Genomic DNA, 17,444 nt, shown 5'->3' with positions numbered 1-17,444 from the left:
AGAGGCCGTTCTCCAGAAACCCTCCATGAAAGAAATTAGGAGGGTAGGTACTGGGAGGAGGGCTTTCTCATTTGTTTAAGGCCTTTTTATTTAAACGTCATTTTAATTGTTAATATTATTTGCTTATTTTATCTGGCCAGGGCGACTTATTTTATATTGTTAATTTGTTTTGTATTTTTAATGTATTATATTTTAATTTATGTTGTGAGCCGCCCCGAGGCTTCGGCGAATGGGGCGGCATAGAAATGTTTTAAATAAATAAATAAATAAATTTTATCTGTACAACAATCCTGTGAAATAGGTTGGGCTTAGGGTCTGTGACCAACCCAAAGTCATCCTGACAGCTTCATGGCCAAGTGGGGACTAGAACCCAAATATCCCAGGCTTCAGTTAAACACTCTAACCACCATATGAAACTGGCTCTTTAAAATAATTGGAAAACATTTAAGCACATTTGAATGCACACACAAGTTATTTATTTATTATTAAAAGTATGTGCCTATGTACCTTGCCTTTTTTATACAAAAAGAAAAAAAAAGAATGTGCAATTTGGTATGGACATGAGTCAAACTGAACTTTAACATAAAGCGCTGAGAACCTTAACAAGCTCAGGTTTTCCTGATTTCAACATTCTTACATTATATGTCATAGGCTTCTTTACTGTTACCCTCAAAATTTCTCACCAGAAATCCAAGTTAGCCATTACGTTAGCCATTCCACTTTTTATCATTTTAAAAGTGAAACCAAATACAAAACTGAAGCCCTCAACAATGCCCTCCCATACTTGGGTAATAAGGAAGATGCCATGTTGAGAGTCAGAGGAGCATATGCATTGCTAGGTCCAAGGAGTATTTGCAAACATCAGGCCTTCCTCTTTAGCTTCCAATTTGCTGCCCAGTAATGGAAATAGGCTGGGAAAAGTTCCAGTTGTGATTATACAGCACATTCATTTCAGAACTTTTCTACATCTAGTCACTATTCACTTTTCTAAAATGAATAATATTCTAGACTTTGATGGGTCTCGCATCTACAAAACTGGGAGATTCAAAAATTCTAAGAAGGCGTAGATCCCTCAGGCTGGGTGACCTGCTTCAGTTTAGCATCAATGTCTTTAGTATTCTGCCTGCTTTATGATGTTCTCTGCTCCATACCAATTAGGGAAACAGATTAACACGAACATTTCCAATTCATGATCACTTTAATTGACTGCAATTAATTGGCGACATCAACACGTACAAGTCATATGTTACACTGAACAACTAGGTATAGTTAAAAGGAGACTAAAAAGTAATTTAGGCTTTTGATTAGTACTAGAACAACAACATAAAAATAAAGTTTGAAGGATAAAAGATAAAATTTCTAATTAAATCAAACTTTAAACTTATCAAAGCACGTACTTCTAGGAAGTCCTAGTTTGGGGACTTTGAAAGGAGGGGAATGGCATAAGAACTCATCTCCTATTCATAGTGCAAAGTTAAAAATACAGATTACACTAAACTCTGAAGCTCAAGGCATTTTCTTTAGTTAAAAAATGAACTTGGCATAGGTCAGGGATGTACCCACTAATTATTTTACTACTTTACCAAGGGCTATATACCTTTATAGTTTTTGGATGGTAAAACCTGGGGGTGCAGCATCTAATTGCCTTTTTAAAAATAAAGGCATCCCTCTTTGGTTTAAAATAACGAGAAGAGTCAGCTATTTAATTACAGTTTCTCCTTTCACTGTAATGTTTTAAGGAAGTCATATAAATGTGTTTGCCGTACCAAGCTTCCCTTTACTAAATGCAACTGTTTTATCATGTTATACACCTGAAAAGGATATATTATTACTATCAATATTTTAAAATAATAAAGCAAAACAAAAACTTTCAGATTTGGTTGAAGCCCAAGCCAAACTGGGGCCCTTTTCAACTGTTTCTGGTATTTCCTGAACCAAAGGAGGCTTACCTCTGCGCAAAACTTCATTTGTAATCCAGCTTGGAAAGACAGATAGCATTTGTTTCTCTAAATGCTGTTGGGCAGGGCATAGTGATTAGCAGGTCCACCTTCTAATCAGATGATATGTTTTACCAGGTGCTCTTCAATAACTGTGCTTTGGGAGAGATAAAGATGGGACCATGATGTGGCCCTTCTTTCAATGCTAATAGGCTTAACTATGTATGAAAAAAAAGTTTTCTATCATCTTAATTCTGCTGCCACTGCACCTCTCCTTTTGAAGCTATATGGCTTGGAGGCACTTCTCCGATAAATTCTATTTTCATATAAATCCCCACTACCTACAAACTTCCCCCAACGGAGAGGGAAGGGAAAAATAATATTTTGCCCTCTATCAAATTTAAGTATTCTTTTCTACACAGGCCACTTTTGACACTATGCAGGCCTCTTTTTAAGGTCAGTGGTATGTGATCTGCTATTTCCAAATAGTGCCAACGTAATATTCCAATATAATGGGATAAAGAGATCATTTTTGGAACTCTCACAAGGCTACTTTTGTGCAAAAATGCCAGCAGGTTCATTTGAAACTTAGTAGATAACTATCCCTGCCAATTTCATTCATGAAAGCCATGAAAATTTCTGCCATAAAAAGTAACTGGTGCTTCTCTTTTTAAAACACTTAAATATATAAAAGTGTGTAGCACAAACACCATATGCCTATTTTCTGAAATCTGGTAGGCATAATCTACTCCTAACAGGTTACAGTGTTGAGAAATTTAATCCAACTATGACAGACAGACGTGGATGAACATTTTTTCAGGAGAAAGAAGAAGGAGGTTATAGCCATACTTTGACATCACACTGCAGTCCATCAGAGGCACGAAGCCTCAGCTTTTATTCTAGATTTGGGTTTGAGTCAATCTGAACTGGTTCAAGTAGATTTGCTCCATTTTTCAAAGCACTGCATTAAGTTAAAGTCTATTCTTGAAGCAAAGAAGTTTTAATTTCAACATCATTTTATGTAGATTTTCAAGAAATTATGTTAACACCAGGCTATATATTCAATAGAACAAATGCCAGCACTAGCAGTCAAAAATGCTGATTGGCCATCATTGGTACTCCTTAGTTCACTGTTGACAGCCTGCTTTGGAGGAGAGATGAAGGAACTAGATGAGAAACATCTATTTTGCTGAGAAATTCCCACCTCTTTTAAACTAGGTTTCTGTAGCTCACTGGAGCATGTGGAATGTTTTGTCTGCTAATTTTACCTTGTTGTTGTTGTTAGTCACGAAGTCGTGTCCGACCCATCACGACCCCACGGACAACATTCCTCCAGGCCTTCCTGTCCTCCACCATTCCCTGGAGTCCACTCAAGCTCACACCAACTGCTTCAGTGACTCCATCTAGCCACCTCATTCTCTGTTGTCCCCTTCTTCTTTTTTACCTTTTGTCATTTCATTGTAATATAGAATTTATTCTACATTTATTAAATTGTTTTTGCCTTATTTGAACTTATCAATACATTTTGTAAGAGACTGCATCTCACCACACCAATGTTTCAATAAATTAATTTTTATCGTCATCTATTTTGGGCACACTTTATCATAGAAGTGCAGCTTAAAAAATGAACTCAACTTTTAAGTTTAAACTAAGGAAGAGGACCCCTTTCTTTCACTGTATCTCTGTACATGCTTGTTTAAAATCCTCCTCAGAGGCCCTTCCATGACCATCTGAAGCACAATGGGACATTACCCTGCATAGTGCCTATAACCATTTGTCATGTCTCAACTGCCTGTTGATGGGGAAGGATGCAAATTGTATCAACATCTTTCTGATTGGTAGGATGTTGCCTCCTTTTCCTCTTAGGGTGATGGGGATTCCAGAGCTGCAAACTAGCTTCTTCTCTGGGATAAGTCAGCAACCCGTTGCGGCCTCCAGGCACTGTGGACTACTTTCCTCTTACTTCTCTGTAGACATGAATAGGTATGGGAGCCAGGTGGATAGACAGCTCGGGAAAGAAGCCTTTCTTATAGTCTTCAGACAGTCACATTGAAACTTCAGGCCCAATTTGAAGCGTATTTAATTAAAGAAATATATAAGGGACAAAAAGGAAAAGGAGAATATAGGTACTTGAAAACAAACAAAAAAGCTTGCAAACCTACACAAAACTCTTTGAGGTAAAATACTCACTACACAAGAGTACACTGGAGAGTTGCAAAATACATATCATCTTCAGGCAGTCAAAGAAGTGACAAAGAAACAAAGAAACATATCCTATTTGTATTATATTTGGCTGGGGTGGACAAGTAGCATTTAAGCAGAAAAACCTTTCTTTCTTTCTTTCTTTCTTTCTTTCTTTCTTTCTTTCTTTCTTGATGTAGAAGATTCACTTTACAAAGCACTGTCAACAGTATTTATTTTTTGGCTGCTCTTCAGGCAAGCGTATCATGCTGATTCTATTATTATTGCTGCTATTATTATTATTATTATTATTATTATTATTATTATTATTCATGGCTAAAGCTCTCTGGGTGGTTTGCAAACAATATGCAGCATCATTTTGTATATTAAGCAGTTCCTGAAATCCCTCAGTATGCACACATAGGAACAAGCAGAATGATATAATGTATGAACTGGGCAAACATGGATATAGCATTTAGTCTGAAGCTGGTCTCGACTGCATTCATTTTACAAAAGAGGCATGTCATCAAAAGATGGTTCACACTATGGATATTAATACAGGACTGGACTGAGGTGTACATTCGCTGATTAAATCAACACAACAGAATAATGTGTTTCACAGTGAGACAATGCAATTTACACACAAATGCACCTGCCTATACTTAAAAGCAAAGAACAGCCAAAGCCTAAGAGCACTGCTGCTGTGGAAACAAAAGCACTCAGGCAAAGAAAATGCTAATTTTTAAGTAAATTACCAGTTTTGATTTGTGCTTAGTGGACCACTACATCTTGTCATTAGCAAGTTGAACTGCTCAATTTAAGCAACCAGACTTGATTTTGTGTTCAATTAAACCACGGTCCCATTAATGGGGAAAAAAAACTTCCTACAGCCCTACATTGACTAACAGTCAGCACTTAATCTGGACTGGGAATTGAAGGAATTAACAGCGTAAAATTTTAGTCAAATTACACACATAATGATTAACTGGATACATGCTGGTTTTATTAATTTTGTTGAAAGCATTGAAAACACTGAATTGCTCTTCAACAGCATATAATTATATTTGCAATTTGGGGAAATTAGTTGTACACGATGAATTAGGAACTTTCAGTCTAGCAAATGCATGAAGAGGGAGAATAGAAAATCTCTTTTGAGGGAGGCTGAAGTGTATGTGGAGGAGCAGCCCAACTTGCCAGATGTTTCCTCACATGATTTGTGGCTGATTGAAAGGCAGGAAAAGGTCTTGTGCGCAGATTTGTTCCACTTTTAGCTATAACCATGAAGGTAGGCAGGACTAAAGGAAGGGTGGCCACAGGGCCATCTACCACTAGTGGCACTGTGGAAAGGACCCTCATGACTTCTTACAGCTTAATGTTATTTATTGTGGCTTTAATATATTTTGTTACTTGTAAGTTGCTTTGGAGAAATTGGTATCTTGAAAGGCATATAAATTATAAATTAAGGCTGTTATACTTCAGACACATCATGAGAAAGCAAGACTCACTGGAGAAGACCATCATGTCAGGGAAAGTCACAGGCAGAAGACAAAAGGGAAGACCAAATATGAGATGGATTGACTTTATAAAGGAAGCCACAGCCTCAAACTTGGAAGAGCAGAACAAAGCTGTCAGGGGCAGGGCATTCTGGAGGGGTTTCACCCATAGGGTCACCGTAAGTCAGAGACGACTTGATTGCACGTAACAACAACTTATCTTTCTCTCACTAATATGTATGCCACAAATACAATTTCACACATACATCTGACAGCCATCAAGGGGAGGGAGTCAAACTATGCACATGTAGGTGCAGATAAGCAACCAGAGTCCCAGGCCTTAAGCTTCTTGAGGGTTTTGTCTATTTACATATTGAAGAAAATCTTGCCCTCAGAGAAAATATATTTGAATCCAGATCTGCTATCTTGTCCTAATGTAAGACTGGCACATCTCCTTTAGCTCCTGGACCTGGTTATGTTTTAGCATATTAAGCTGTCTGGCAAGCATCAACATTTGGCCTGCAATATACTAGCTTTCTGCACATTCACAAACTAAATGGAAGACTGCATAGTTGTGCAAAGGAGAGTAATTTTAAACCTTGGATATGCATGCTCTTCAGATGCCTCTTTGTCTAATATAGTATTGAATATAAATGGACTTATAGTATCAAATATGAATTGACTTAAACTATAAATACTGTAACATACTCATTTCTGAAATAACTTTTAATAATACATGTTTAAATTATGCCACCTCTTGTCCAACTGCTCTCCTAACCCCATAAACTGAAGAGTTCTTGGCAAGTGGAATTTACATGGATTTCATCTGAAGTAGCACTCAAAAGAAATAATGGAAATCCAAGTTTCCTATCTAATTATGTTCTATCAAGAACAATTCCAACCTTGGCTCCCTTTTAAAATCAATGACAGATGGACGAGTATAGAATCCAAATAAAATTCCCAAAAGAAAACAAGGTCCAATTGGAAGCTATTTCAGTATTACATTGCTTGGATATAATAGCTAAGAAATCCCATGGATATATGATGTAAATAAAAATAGGGGCTGGTCCTATGTTTGAACAAGGGGGCAAGTATATAGCTACAGTTGACATGGCCTACTCCAGTTAGAGTAAGAAAACGGAAGTCAGGCACGTGATATGCACTCATCAGTACACCCTGTCATGCACAGACCATGATCAGTTTTTAGGAAGAACCAGTGAACATGTTGCAAGTAAGTTGGGGATAATCTTCATGTAGGAGAAAATAGAAAAGTCTGTGAAAAAACACTGAATTAGCTTGGGTTGAAGAGATTTCAACTTTATCACTGGACATGCTCACAGTGTAACTGTGGTTGATATTATGCATGATAATCAGAAAGCCATGCATCTTCATGGAACTGCAGGCTCCACTAGGACCCCTGGATTTTGTGGGCTGGGTTACTGCACACATTTCATACAGGACAAGTTAGAGCAATAGTGGGCATGCCTTGGGAATACCAGAACATCAGAATGATCACAGGAATGTGGGAAGACCTCAATGTGTGGCTGATCTTCCTGTCAGAATGTAACATTATCAAGTTGGGAAACCCATGATGGCTGAGGTATAGGTTCATTCAGTATGTCCATATTGTCTCCAGAGAGATGGATCAGATGATTAAAAGCCAGTTTTCTATGTCCAAGAAAGTGGTGAGAGGTAGTCCTAGAGCTTACTCAGCATCTTAGCTAATGTAACCCTGAGAGTTCACTAAATTCATCCTGTGTCCTTCAAGTAGAAACTTGTTAGTGTAGTCTTATATAAGAAACATTTGCATTTATCTGAACATCTAATCTGAGTAATTAGCTACTACCTGGACCACTAGGGTTGATTATATTTTATTGTGATATCGTATGCATGTTTATGAAATGGAAATTATCTCATGCTCTCATGCTTGTATGGGCTCATAATACTGCATATTCACTTAATAAAGGACAAGTTTAATTTGAATAATCAGCAAGGTAGTTTTTATGTCATGCATAAAAATATTAATAGTGTCATTAAAAGTTCTTAATTCTTCCACCCTAATGCCCCAATGCCCATCCTTGCCCCCTCTTCTACTTTCTATGTCACGCATCATAATGTCCTTGAACTTTAAAATAAAAGACACAGAAATTCTTGGATGTAGTCTTGAATTTTTATTCAAACATATAATTAAATGTCTTGTAAAATTAAAGGAGAACAGGCTGTCATACAGAGGATGGAATAAAAATAAAAAATAATTATACCCCTAAGTGGTTATCCAAAATTAAATGAACTCTATTACCTTTTGTTTTTATTATATTAGGCACAGAAGTGGTATCATAGTATTCTAAATTAAAGTATTCACCTTTTTGTTACAGTTCATATTAATAAAGATCTTTTCTCATTATAGACCTTAATAAGAAATGGGCTTCTTTTGGAGTAAGATATTAACATATCTTGTCTTGAAAGAAGACAACACCTTTGTAAGCATCTCTTTCTTTAAATGGAAGCTTTTGTAATTGTCTATGTGGCTTAAAGGCTATAGAAGTGTCCATATCTTCTCAAATGCTAGATTCAAATGACAGTTCTAAAGATAAAAGATTCCAATTGGCATTATCCTGGGTTGGTTTTTTGCTTCTCCAAACCCGTCTAACAGCAATTCTTTATACTGCCTCTTTTCCCCCATCATCAATTGCTTGCTTTTTCAAGCATAAGTAGCAGAGATAATGACAACCTGCCCCACGAATTTATCTTAGCAGCATCTTACTTTTACATTATTGAGGACAATCCATTTAAGCCTTAAATTTTAAGGGCTTACAGAAAGGCACAGTCACTCAGTGTCCTCTCTCACAGACCACTAGCCAAAGCCAGGCATCTTATGGAAATACTGTATGACCCCCTTACTTAACTTGAAATGTATCAAGAGGTGCTTAAACTTTGGTATCCAGAAATTGAAAAAATCTGTAGTAGAAATCTGTAGTAATCGAACAGTTAAATGCACCCTAATTCAGCCTTCCCTAACAAGGTGCTGTCCAGATGTTTTGAGACTTGAGATCCTATTGATCCAGCCAGTATGGCCAATGGTCAGGAATCCTGGGAGTTATAAAGCAAAACAGCTAGAGAAAGGCGACTGCAGCTTGACCAAGAAATGGTACCTACAATGGCAGTGATGGTGATGTTCTCTAGCCAGGAACAACTGGATTCTTAAAGGCTCCGAGTTCTTTTTTAATGTGTTAAAAACAGTCACATCCACAACACTTATATGGCTATAAATAATACAATTAGTATATCAATTATTAATTAGCCTGTTTTGATGCCAGATTACCCCAAGAAATCAAGCTGATTACTTGGAGGTCCATCCTCCCCATTAAGTGCTTTAAAAAGCATTATAGATAGATACCAGGTTACTACAAAATTATCTTTATTTCTCCTCAATTGGTTTGTTTCTTTTCCAGTACCACTGACCATGCTCTGATGAGCTATTTCTGAAATGAGAACCTTTGGACATTTTTCCAAGATCTAGCAATTTCAATTCTCACAGCCCCTAAAAGTATCACCACCATTTCTTTATAACATAGCCCCCCATTCTCCCCAGAAAACAATGAAAACAGTAATATAGTTTCATTAGGAGTTAACTTTTGTTGTGTTACCTTTTTAGTCATTGCATTATCTTATTTGGATATCTGAAGGAGTGTCTCCTTCCCTATGTGCCTTTCCACCCCTTAAGAGGGGCGGAGGACTTTCTTAGGAGCCCCTTCCCCAAAGGTTAAGATTAGTGCCTACTCAGAGAAGGATTTTCTCAGTGGTGGTGCCCTGGTTATGGAATGCACTCCCTAGAGAGGCTTGCCTGTTGTTGACTTTGTATTCTTTTTTGCACCAGGCTAAAACCATTTTATTTACCCATTATTTTCAAAGTTGATTAGGTTTTTTAATGTATGGTTTTATTATTGGATGCTATGCTTCATTTTTATTCTGTTTTTATTGTAAGATGATCCCAAGACAGTAGTAGTTGGACAGTATACGAACATTTTAAATAAATAAATAAATAAATAAAATTATTTCATGCAGAACCCTTTAAACTGCAGTTTTTCCAACACATCTCAGATAACTTGTTATTAATTTTATATAATTTTGTGGGGCAAAATTATGTGCTGTTTTTAATACCATTTCTTTGGACCTAACTAACTCAGAATTATTGGGTTGAGGGGACCATATTCTTGCCCGTAACTCTTCTGATATACTATTTTTTAGATTCTTTTTCCAACGTCATCCTGATTCTCACAGAGTTTTATTGTACAAAGTTGGTGTGCATAATCTCAGATTCACCTAAGTGGAAGAAGGTCAAAACCGACTCCAGCATAGGGCCAACAGAATTTAGCTCCCCACACCTCCTCTAGTGTCCATAAGCCCACTCTTTTACTTTCTCTTATGCAAGCAAATGGCTGGAAAAAGGAAAGTACTACAGTTGGATAAAATGTAAAAGTGGCAGCTGACTGGTTATTATTTATTCGTTTGATTTGATTTATACCCTACTTTTCTCCCTGTGCCCCCTGAATGGCTCTCAGTCTTTTCATCCACTTCCACAATTGGGAGAGAATGGGGAACATGGAACATGGAAACTGGCCCTTGAGTCAATTCCTTTACAGAGTTAAAATAGACTAATATGCATGCTGCGATACAGAAACATATCATGAGCCCAAAAAGCACTTTTGATTTTTTAGGCAACTACTTATAGACAAATAAATCTGTCGGCCTACCTAGTTCTGGTGAGCTTAAAGGCTGAGTTCCAGATTTTTGTTCTGCTGGGCACAGCGTGTTCATATTCAGCAACTGTGTGACTTGGGGAACATCTGAATTTAATTGACAGGCTCGAGGTAGCATATCTGTTTGCCCATCAGCTGTGAATAAGAGATTAGTACAAGGCTGAATAAAATGGGAAAGTGTTTACTTTTCTACACCAACTACCTGACCAAACAACACAAACACTTGAAACTAACAAAGATGCAATGTTGCCCAAAAGGTAATTGCCACAACCCCACAGGTTTTTTTCCCCAATATAAACTGTGAAATTCAGCATTTATATTTTAAAAGCTTCTAGCCCCTGGTTACAAAATGAAAATCTAGTGGTACTTGAAATCTTCAAGACTCAAGAACCAGAAAACAAATAAAAGGTTACACATCTGTTCAATTTCAAAAACCTTTGATTCTCAATTCAGTGGCTTTTTTTTTCTGGATAGGACTCCTTATTTCTAAAATTGGAATTAGCAGCACTAGGGTTATTACCTTATCTGGATGGAAGATCTTAGATGGTAAGTACTGTGCCAAATTTTCCCAAATCCCAGAAGGGTCCTAATGCCACAATACTCCAACTTAACCCTTCCTTGCCAATTTAAGAAACTGTCTGACAATAAATACTTTCTATAGTAGTAAGACTAATCTCAAACGATGCTCCCGCAAGCAAACGTCCAAAGCATTCGGTCATGCTTTGAAGAGGATTATGGATGGGCTGGGAGCAATGTTCCAGCCTAAAGGAAAACTAGCCCTATGTAAGCAGTGCAAAATGCTACCATAGTAGTACACGGGATATGTGCTATACCCTGACCTGTAAAAGACTATGGATTTGGCTGCTCCAGCAACCTCATGGATATTGAGAATAAAAGTTCTGCTCCTTTAGAGTAGCGGTGGGTTGGGTGGTGTTGGATAAGACAGTGGTCTCAGCCCTTCCAGCCCCATAAATCTATAACTAATCACCAACTGTTATATCTTTTCTACAAAGCATAATTGCATATGAATGATTGCAGTTAACTTACTGTTAAAATAATTTATGTATGGGGATAAGAATTAATTTGATTTCAGTGTGGAAGGGTTATGCAATTAAAATATACTTAGCAATTAGCTAGTCTCACAATTTAGATTATGAAGATTCCTCTGAAGTATCTAATCCAGCCACATTGTGCATGCGATTCAATTTCTAAGTAACCTCATGAAATTGAGAAACCACCAGTGTATATCAAACAAGTGGGCAGATTGGGGGCTTTGGCTCAGTTCTTACGTCATCCTGAGCTGCTTCTGTGTCACTAAACCATGCAAGGAATGCTCACTGCAGCTCCTTTCTATGCTAGCATCAACCCAACATCAGAGTTAAAAGAGTACAGAACCTTTGTCCTTCATTCATTTCGTCTAATATAAGAAACTAAAATTGCTTGCACTGCAGTTTGTATTGTTTTTAATACATATAGTGAAGCTTTTGTGCTGATGCTGCAAAGTTAGTGTCCTGCACATGCATGTTATTTGACAAACCCAGTTCCCAGAGCAGTGTTGATATTGGTATTGGAAAGAAAACTATTGCAAAGAACAAAACTCTGTCAGATGACACTTTTCAACATAATCAGCTGCAGCACTAGAAAAAACAAAACAAATTCCCTACTGGAGAAAGGAAGCAAGAGGCCAGGAGGTGCACTAGCTGTGGATGCCAATCATTTCATATCAGAAGGCATATCGACTTCCTGGTTTAATAAGAAATGAGAAAGTTGAAACAAAATGTGAGAATACAGTTCAGTCTCCAGAGAAATATCCAAAGAGCTTTGCAGAAAGAAATCTACTTATCCACCTGATTCCCACTTCTATGGATCACCCCAAAGGCTTAGCCTCACTGCTCTAATCTTGATTAGAATGAATAGAAAACTTCCAACTTCAGCATGAGATAATTAGCATGCATTGTTTCACAAATGAGACCAATTTCTGTTCACATGCAATCACACTTTCTTCATGCTTTCCCTTCTGCAGGTATACTTGGGAAGTGTCACAAATGGGTCAGTAGAGTAAAGAGAGGCATAGCTCTCTAGTCAAGCAGTACCCTAACATGAAGACCATAGACATATGAATGATCAACACTGCTCTTTACATTAATATTTCCCATGTGCACTCAAGGAATGAGAGACACTTTCTTAATAACTTCATTCCCAGGCAAATGTTTATGTTTGTCCAGAATTCAGCTCTGGGCTAGGCCTCAAGGGTGAACTCACACCTAAGAAGAAATGAGTTACTCCTTCAGATGAGGTGGCTATTGTTTCAGAAAGAGATAAGTGGCTGTGATGATCCATGGCAATAGAAATTGTTATTATTATCAATTCTAATTCTGTGTTGCCCAATAGCTGGGTGCTTTACTATAACAACATAAAATATAATAAAATGTAATACAAAATACAGATAACAACAAAAGCATCTCAAAAGTACAAATTTTAAATCCAAATATAAAAAGCTACAATAGCTAATATAAATGAAATCACAAAATCTGTTAAGCAGCTGGCATAATGTTCCAATATTTATTTACTCATTATCAAAACATTAATCATATTATATTACAGCTAAGTAATATGACTATCCTGTCACAGAGGACAGTCTTAATCTGGCATTAAAAAGATAGCACCGTTGACAGTAGGCAGGCCTCAGTGGGGAGTTTGTTTCATGAATTGGGGGGCTGCCACTGAAAAAGCACTACACCAACCACGTCCTCTTGGAGATGGCAGTGAGAGGAAGGCTCCAAATCTTGATCACAGTGTCAAGGTAAATTGTGGTTGGAAGAGATGGGCCATTAAGGAGTGTGGACCCAAGTTACCTAGGACTGCTTGGAAGCATGTAGGCAGCCAGTGAAAATGGGCCAGAATTGGACATCTGTGTTTGGGCCTTCTGGTCCACATTATTAATCTGGCTGCTGAAATTTGCACAAACTGCAGTTTCTGAAGAGTGTTCAAGGACAGCCCCACACAGAACATACTACAGTAATCTAGGTTAGAGATTACCTGAGCATAGATGGCTGGCAAAGTAGGGGCATAGCTGGGCCACCAGCCAAAGTAGAAGGCAGTTTATGCCACTGAGGTCACCCGGAGCTCAAGTGCCTCAGATGACCCAAAGAGCACCCCCAAGCTACAAACTTGCTCCTTCAAAGGGAGTGCAACCCCATCCATACCACATTCAACACCCTCCATCTGGTCAGAAGACCCATCTTCTAACAGCATGTATTATCTGGACTGAGTTTCCAATTGTTAGCCCTTGTGCAGTTCATTGCCACAGCCAGGCATTGATTTAGCACATCCATAGCCTCACCTGTGTGCTCACAGCCTGAAAAGGAGAAATACAGCTTTGTGTCATTAGCATACTGATGGCAGTACACACCAACACTCTGGATGACCCCACTCAGCAATTTCATGCAGATATTAAACAGCATGGGGGGACAAGACTGTCTGCTGAGTTGCACTGTATTATAGAGTCCAAGGGATCAAGCAGTATTCCTCAGCATCACCTTGTGGAGCAGGCTGTCCAAGCAGGAGTAGAAAACTGCAATGTAGTATCTCCTACTCCCAACTCAGCCAGCTGCCCCAGAAGGATGGTTGATGGTATTGCAAGCCTCCAAGAGATCCAGCTGTATCAACAGGATTATGCTCCTCCTTCCCTCTCCCAACATAGGTGTTATGAACTGGTTCCTTCCCTCTGTCCTTTTGTTTATCAAAATTAAAACAAAACCTTAGAAGTGCAGTTCCTATTGAAACACTTCCTACTGGCTGCAGAACAGCATTGTCTATTAAAGTTGTGGGAGAAGCATCTGGCCATATAAAGAGATGGATCCAAGCTGAAACTTCCCCTCTGTTCCTTCCTTTCAGTAAACTTTCTGGCTCCATTCTCAAGGTGGATCTTGCTGCTTGAGGGCTAGATGATAGGAATGCCCGAGACCCTGTAAGTGGGCAGCTGGCTTCTCCTGCCACCATTTGACTGGGTCAAGGACTTCTTGCATCTGCTTCCACTCCCACTCTGGAAATCTGCCCCTTCCAAAGCAGGTAGATTCTCCTGCCCTGTCCGAGAAACTTCATCATGTAACCCTGAAGCAGTTCACTTCTCCCACACTTGCACCTCCTCCTCAGAATCAGATGAATCTATCTCAGCAGCCTGTAATGGGTAAGAGAGAGCTCCTCTCTCTACATCATCATAAAGGGCAACCAAAGCTGTTTCTGTGCCAATACCTTGCCTGAATCCTAACTGTAATGAGAATTAGTTTCATCCAAGAGCATTTGGAGCTGGTTGACTGCCACCTACTCAAGAACCTTTCTAAAAAAGTCATTTGCCTCTGGCCTAAAATTATTAAGATTGTCTGGGCCCAGAAAGTGTTTAAGATTGGTCTCAGCACTGTCTGTTTCAGGTGGCATAGGACCACTCCATCTGTAAAGAGGCATTAATCAGACCCAGCTCACTGCTTCCTCCCTGATAGCTTTAGCCAAGAGCTGCAAGGATCCAGTACAGATGTGGATGAATAGAGCTGTTCAAGCTGCTTGTCAACTTCTTTGAGCTGTACTAACTGGAACTGGTCCAATAAAACTTGACTAGGTTCTGTTCTTAGTGCTTCACTCAGTCCAACAGTGGGGACTTAAATCTTGGCAGATGCAAAATATTTCATCCTGGAACTTCCTCGCAAATATAATACAGTGGGTCTCAGATGCCTCAAAGATTTCCATGGGCCCAGCATGTAGTAGGCCCTGGACAACCTTAGGGAGCTCTGCTAGGGAGGATAAATGAGAGGATTTACTAGAGCCAGTGAGATACTGTTTCTTTGCTCCTCTCACTGCCCTCAAATATAGGTGACTATAAGCACATACCAGGGCTTGATTGCTGATGCCCTCCATGTACCTGTCTGCAGTATGGAATTGGTCCTTTTCAGAGTGTGCAAGCCCTGTACACAGGAATAAGCAGACAAATCTGTAGCGAGGGAAGAGCAAGAATATGGGTGGATATGCTTGAATGCTGGTATGGGGGCATAACAGCACAGGAGAGTGCTCCACTAATGCTACTCTACAGAAACATTGCCACCCTGGTGAGTGGTTGCTTCTTCTGATCACAAAGTAAAACAAAAAACAAAACAAAACATCGGAGCAGGTGGCATCAGTTTCTGCAGGAGGAACAGACTGGGTTTCATCATGGCAGCTCATGATCTGAACAAATCCTCAAATTACATTATTGAGCAGTGCATCAAGTTCCAGAAACAACTTGCCATAAACTTTATAAATTTCAGGAAGGTTTTTGATAGCATACAACTGGGACTCCCTGTGAAACATCTGTAGAAGATATGGATTCCCAGATCAATTTATTAACATGTTCAAAAATCTCTATCATAACAGCTGTGGGTAAGGATGAATAGTGGAGCCATGAACTTTTTCAACATCGATACTGGTGTTAGACAGGGCTGTATTTTATCACCCTTTCTGTTTCTCCTCACCATAGCCTTTGTTATGTGGAAAGCAATGAATGGGGCAAATGCTGGAATTCCCTGGAATCATGAAAGGCTCACAGATCTTGATTTGCTGATGATGTTGCACTGTTGCCAGAAACTGGTGCCTCCTTGCAGAACATGACTACCAACTTAGACACTGAGGCTAGAAAAGTAGGACTATGCATTAGTGCAGATAAGGCCAAAGTCATGTTGATTGGGAGCAACTCTCCTAACACACTGATCACAACTGGCCAACAGCCAATAGAACATTTCCAACAGTTTACATATCTCGGTAGCATCTTATCGCAAGATGGCAGTGCAGATACAGATGTCAAACACAGAATTGGTAAAGCCTCAGCAGTATTCCAGTGCTTATGACCTATTTGGTCAGCTCCATTAATCAATAAGAAAACCAAGTTACATCTTTATAAGACAAACATTGTGCCAACAGCAATCTATGCCAGTGAAACATGGACAATAACAGCATGCACAGCAGAAGAGCTCAATGTGTCCCACCAGCGTTGCTTATGGAGAATTCTGGGTGTCACTTGGTGTGACCATGCCACCAATGAGGAAATTTTGCAGCAGAGAGGATCCAGGAAATTGCAGGCTATTGTGACAGAATGTCGAATTCGTCTAGCTGGTCATACTCTTTGCTTGCCAGCACACCGATACCCGAATAGTATCATATGATGGGGGCCACCAGAGGGAAAGTGGAGGCAGGGTAGACTGCACAAAACTTGGAATCAGACATTAAAAGATGACTTACAGGCAGTGGGCATCAAATGGGAAGATGCTGAAGATGCTGCTGCAAATTGGATTTGTTGGCAGAAGCTTGCTATGCACTTCACGCAAAAGGAACCAAGTATCCCACCAAACTTCATGTTGGTATGTGCTAACAGATTGTCTCAGACTTATGGCAACCCTATGAATGAATGCTCTCCAAAATGTCCTGTCCTTCACAGTCTTGATCAGCTCTTGTAAACTCAAGGCTGGGGCTTCCTTTATGGAATCGATGAATCTCAGCTGGTCTTCCTTTTGTTCTTCAGCCTTTGTCTTTCCCTGGCATGAATCTCTTCTCCAGTGAGTCTTGCCTTCTCATTATATGCCCAAAGTACAATATCCTCAATTCCATCATTTTAGTTTCCTGGACAAGTTCTGGCTTGATTCGATCTAGGACCCAATTTTGCATCTTTATGTCAGACCAGGATATTCACAAAGCTCTCATCTAGCACCATGTTTCAAAGGCATTCATTTTCTTCTGGCCAGTTTTCTTCAGTGTTCAACTTTCAAACACGTACATAGAATTTGGGAATACGATAATGTGGATGATCTTGGCCTTGGTCTCTGGTGAACTACGAATTACATTTGATTATCTTTTCTAGTTCCTTCATTCTGGCTATTCCACATTGTGGCTATTCCAAGTTTCACTCTATTTCCATTTCTTGGTTGCAGTCTCCCTTGATAGATAGAGGCAAAGTATGTAAAAATTTTCATGCCTTCAGTTTCTTCACTGTTGACATTAAGCTTGGGTAATCATTCTGCAGTCCTGGTTTTGCGCTTTATTCTTCCAATTTC

The 17,444-nt window shown here is 39.0% G+C and overlaps 1 protein-coding gene across 4 annotated transcripts in view; it reads right to left on the bottom strand.

The window, feature by feature from the left end:
- CFAP20DC (CFAP20 domain containing) overlaps positions 1–17,444 on the bottom strand; it is a 203,446-nt gene that overhangs the window by 112,559 nt on the left and 73,443 nt on the right. For 2 of the 4 annotated variants that reach the window (XM_044452102.1, XM_044452104.1), the window contains one exon: positions 10,366–10,506. The exons of the other annotated variants lie outside the window; for them this stretch is intronic. In XM_044452102.1, coding sequence (XP_044308037.1) covers positions 10,366–10,506 — 141 coding nt within the window. The remainder of the gene's footprint in view (positions 1–10,365; positions 10,507–17,444) is intronic. 4 annotated transcript variants of the gene reach the window in all.

This window comes from Varanus komodoensis, unplaced genomic scaffold (assembly GCF_004798865.1).
Source record: "Varanus komodoensis strain SLA01 unplaced genomic scaffold, ASM479886v1 scaffold6_4, whole genome shotgun sequence".
In the NCBI taxonomy this organism is placed as follows: domain Eukaryota; kingdom Metazoa; phylum Chordata; class Lepidosauria; order Squamata; family Varanidae; genus Varanus; species Varanus komodoensis.
This window is presented reverse-complemented; position numbering and strand designations above follow the sequence as displayed.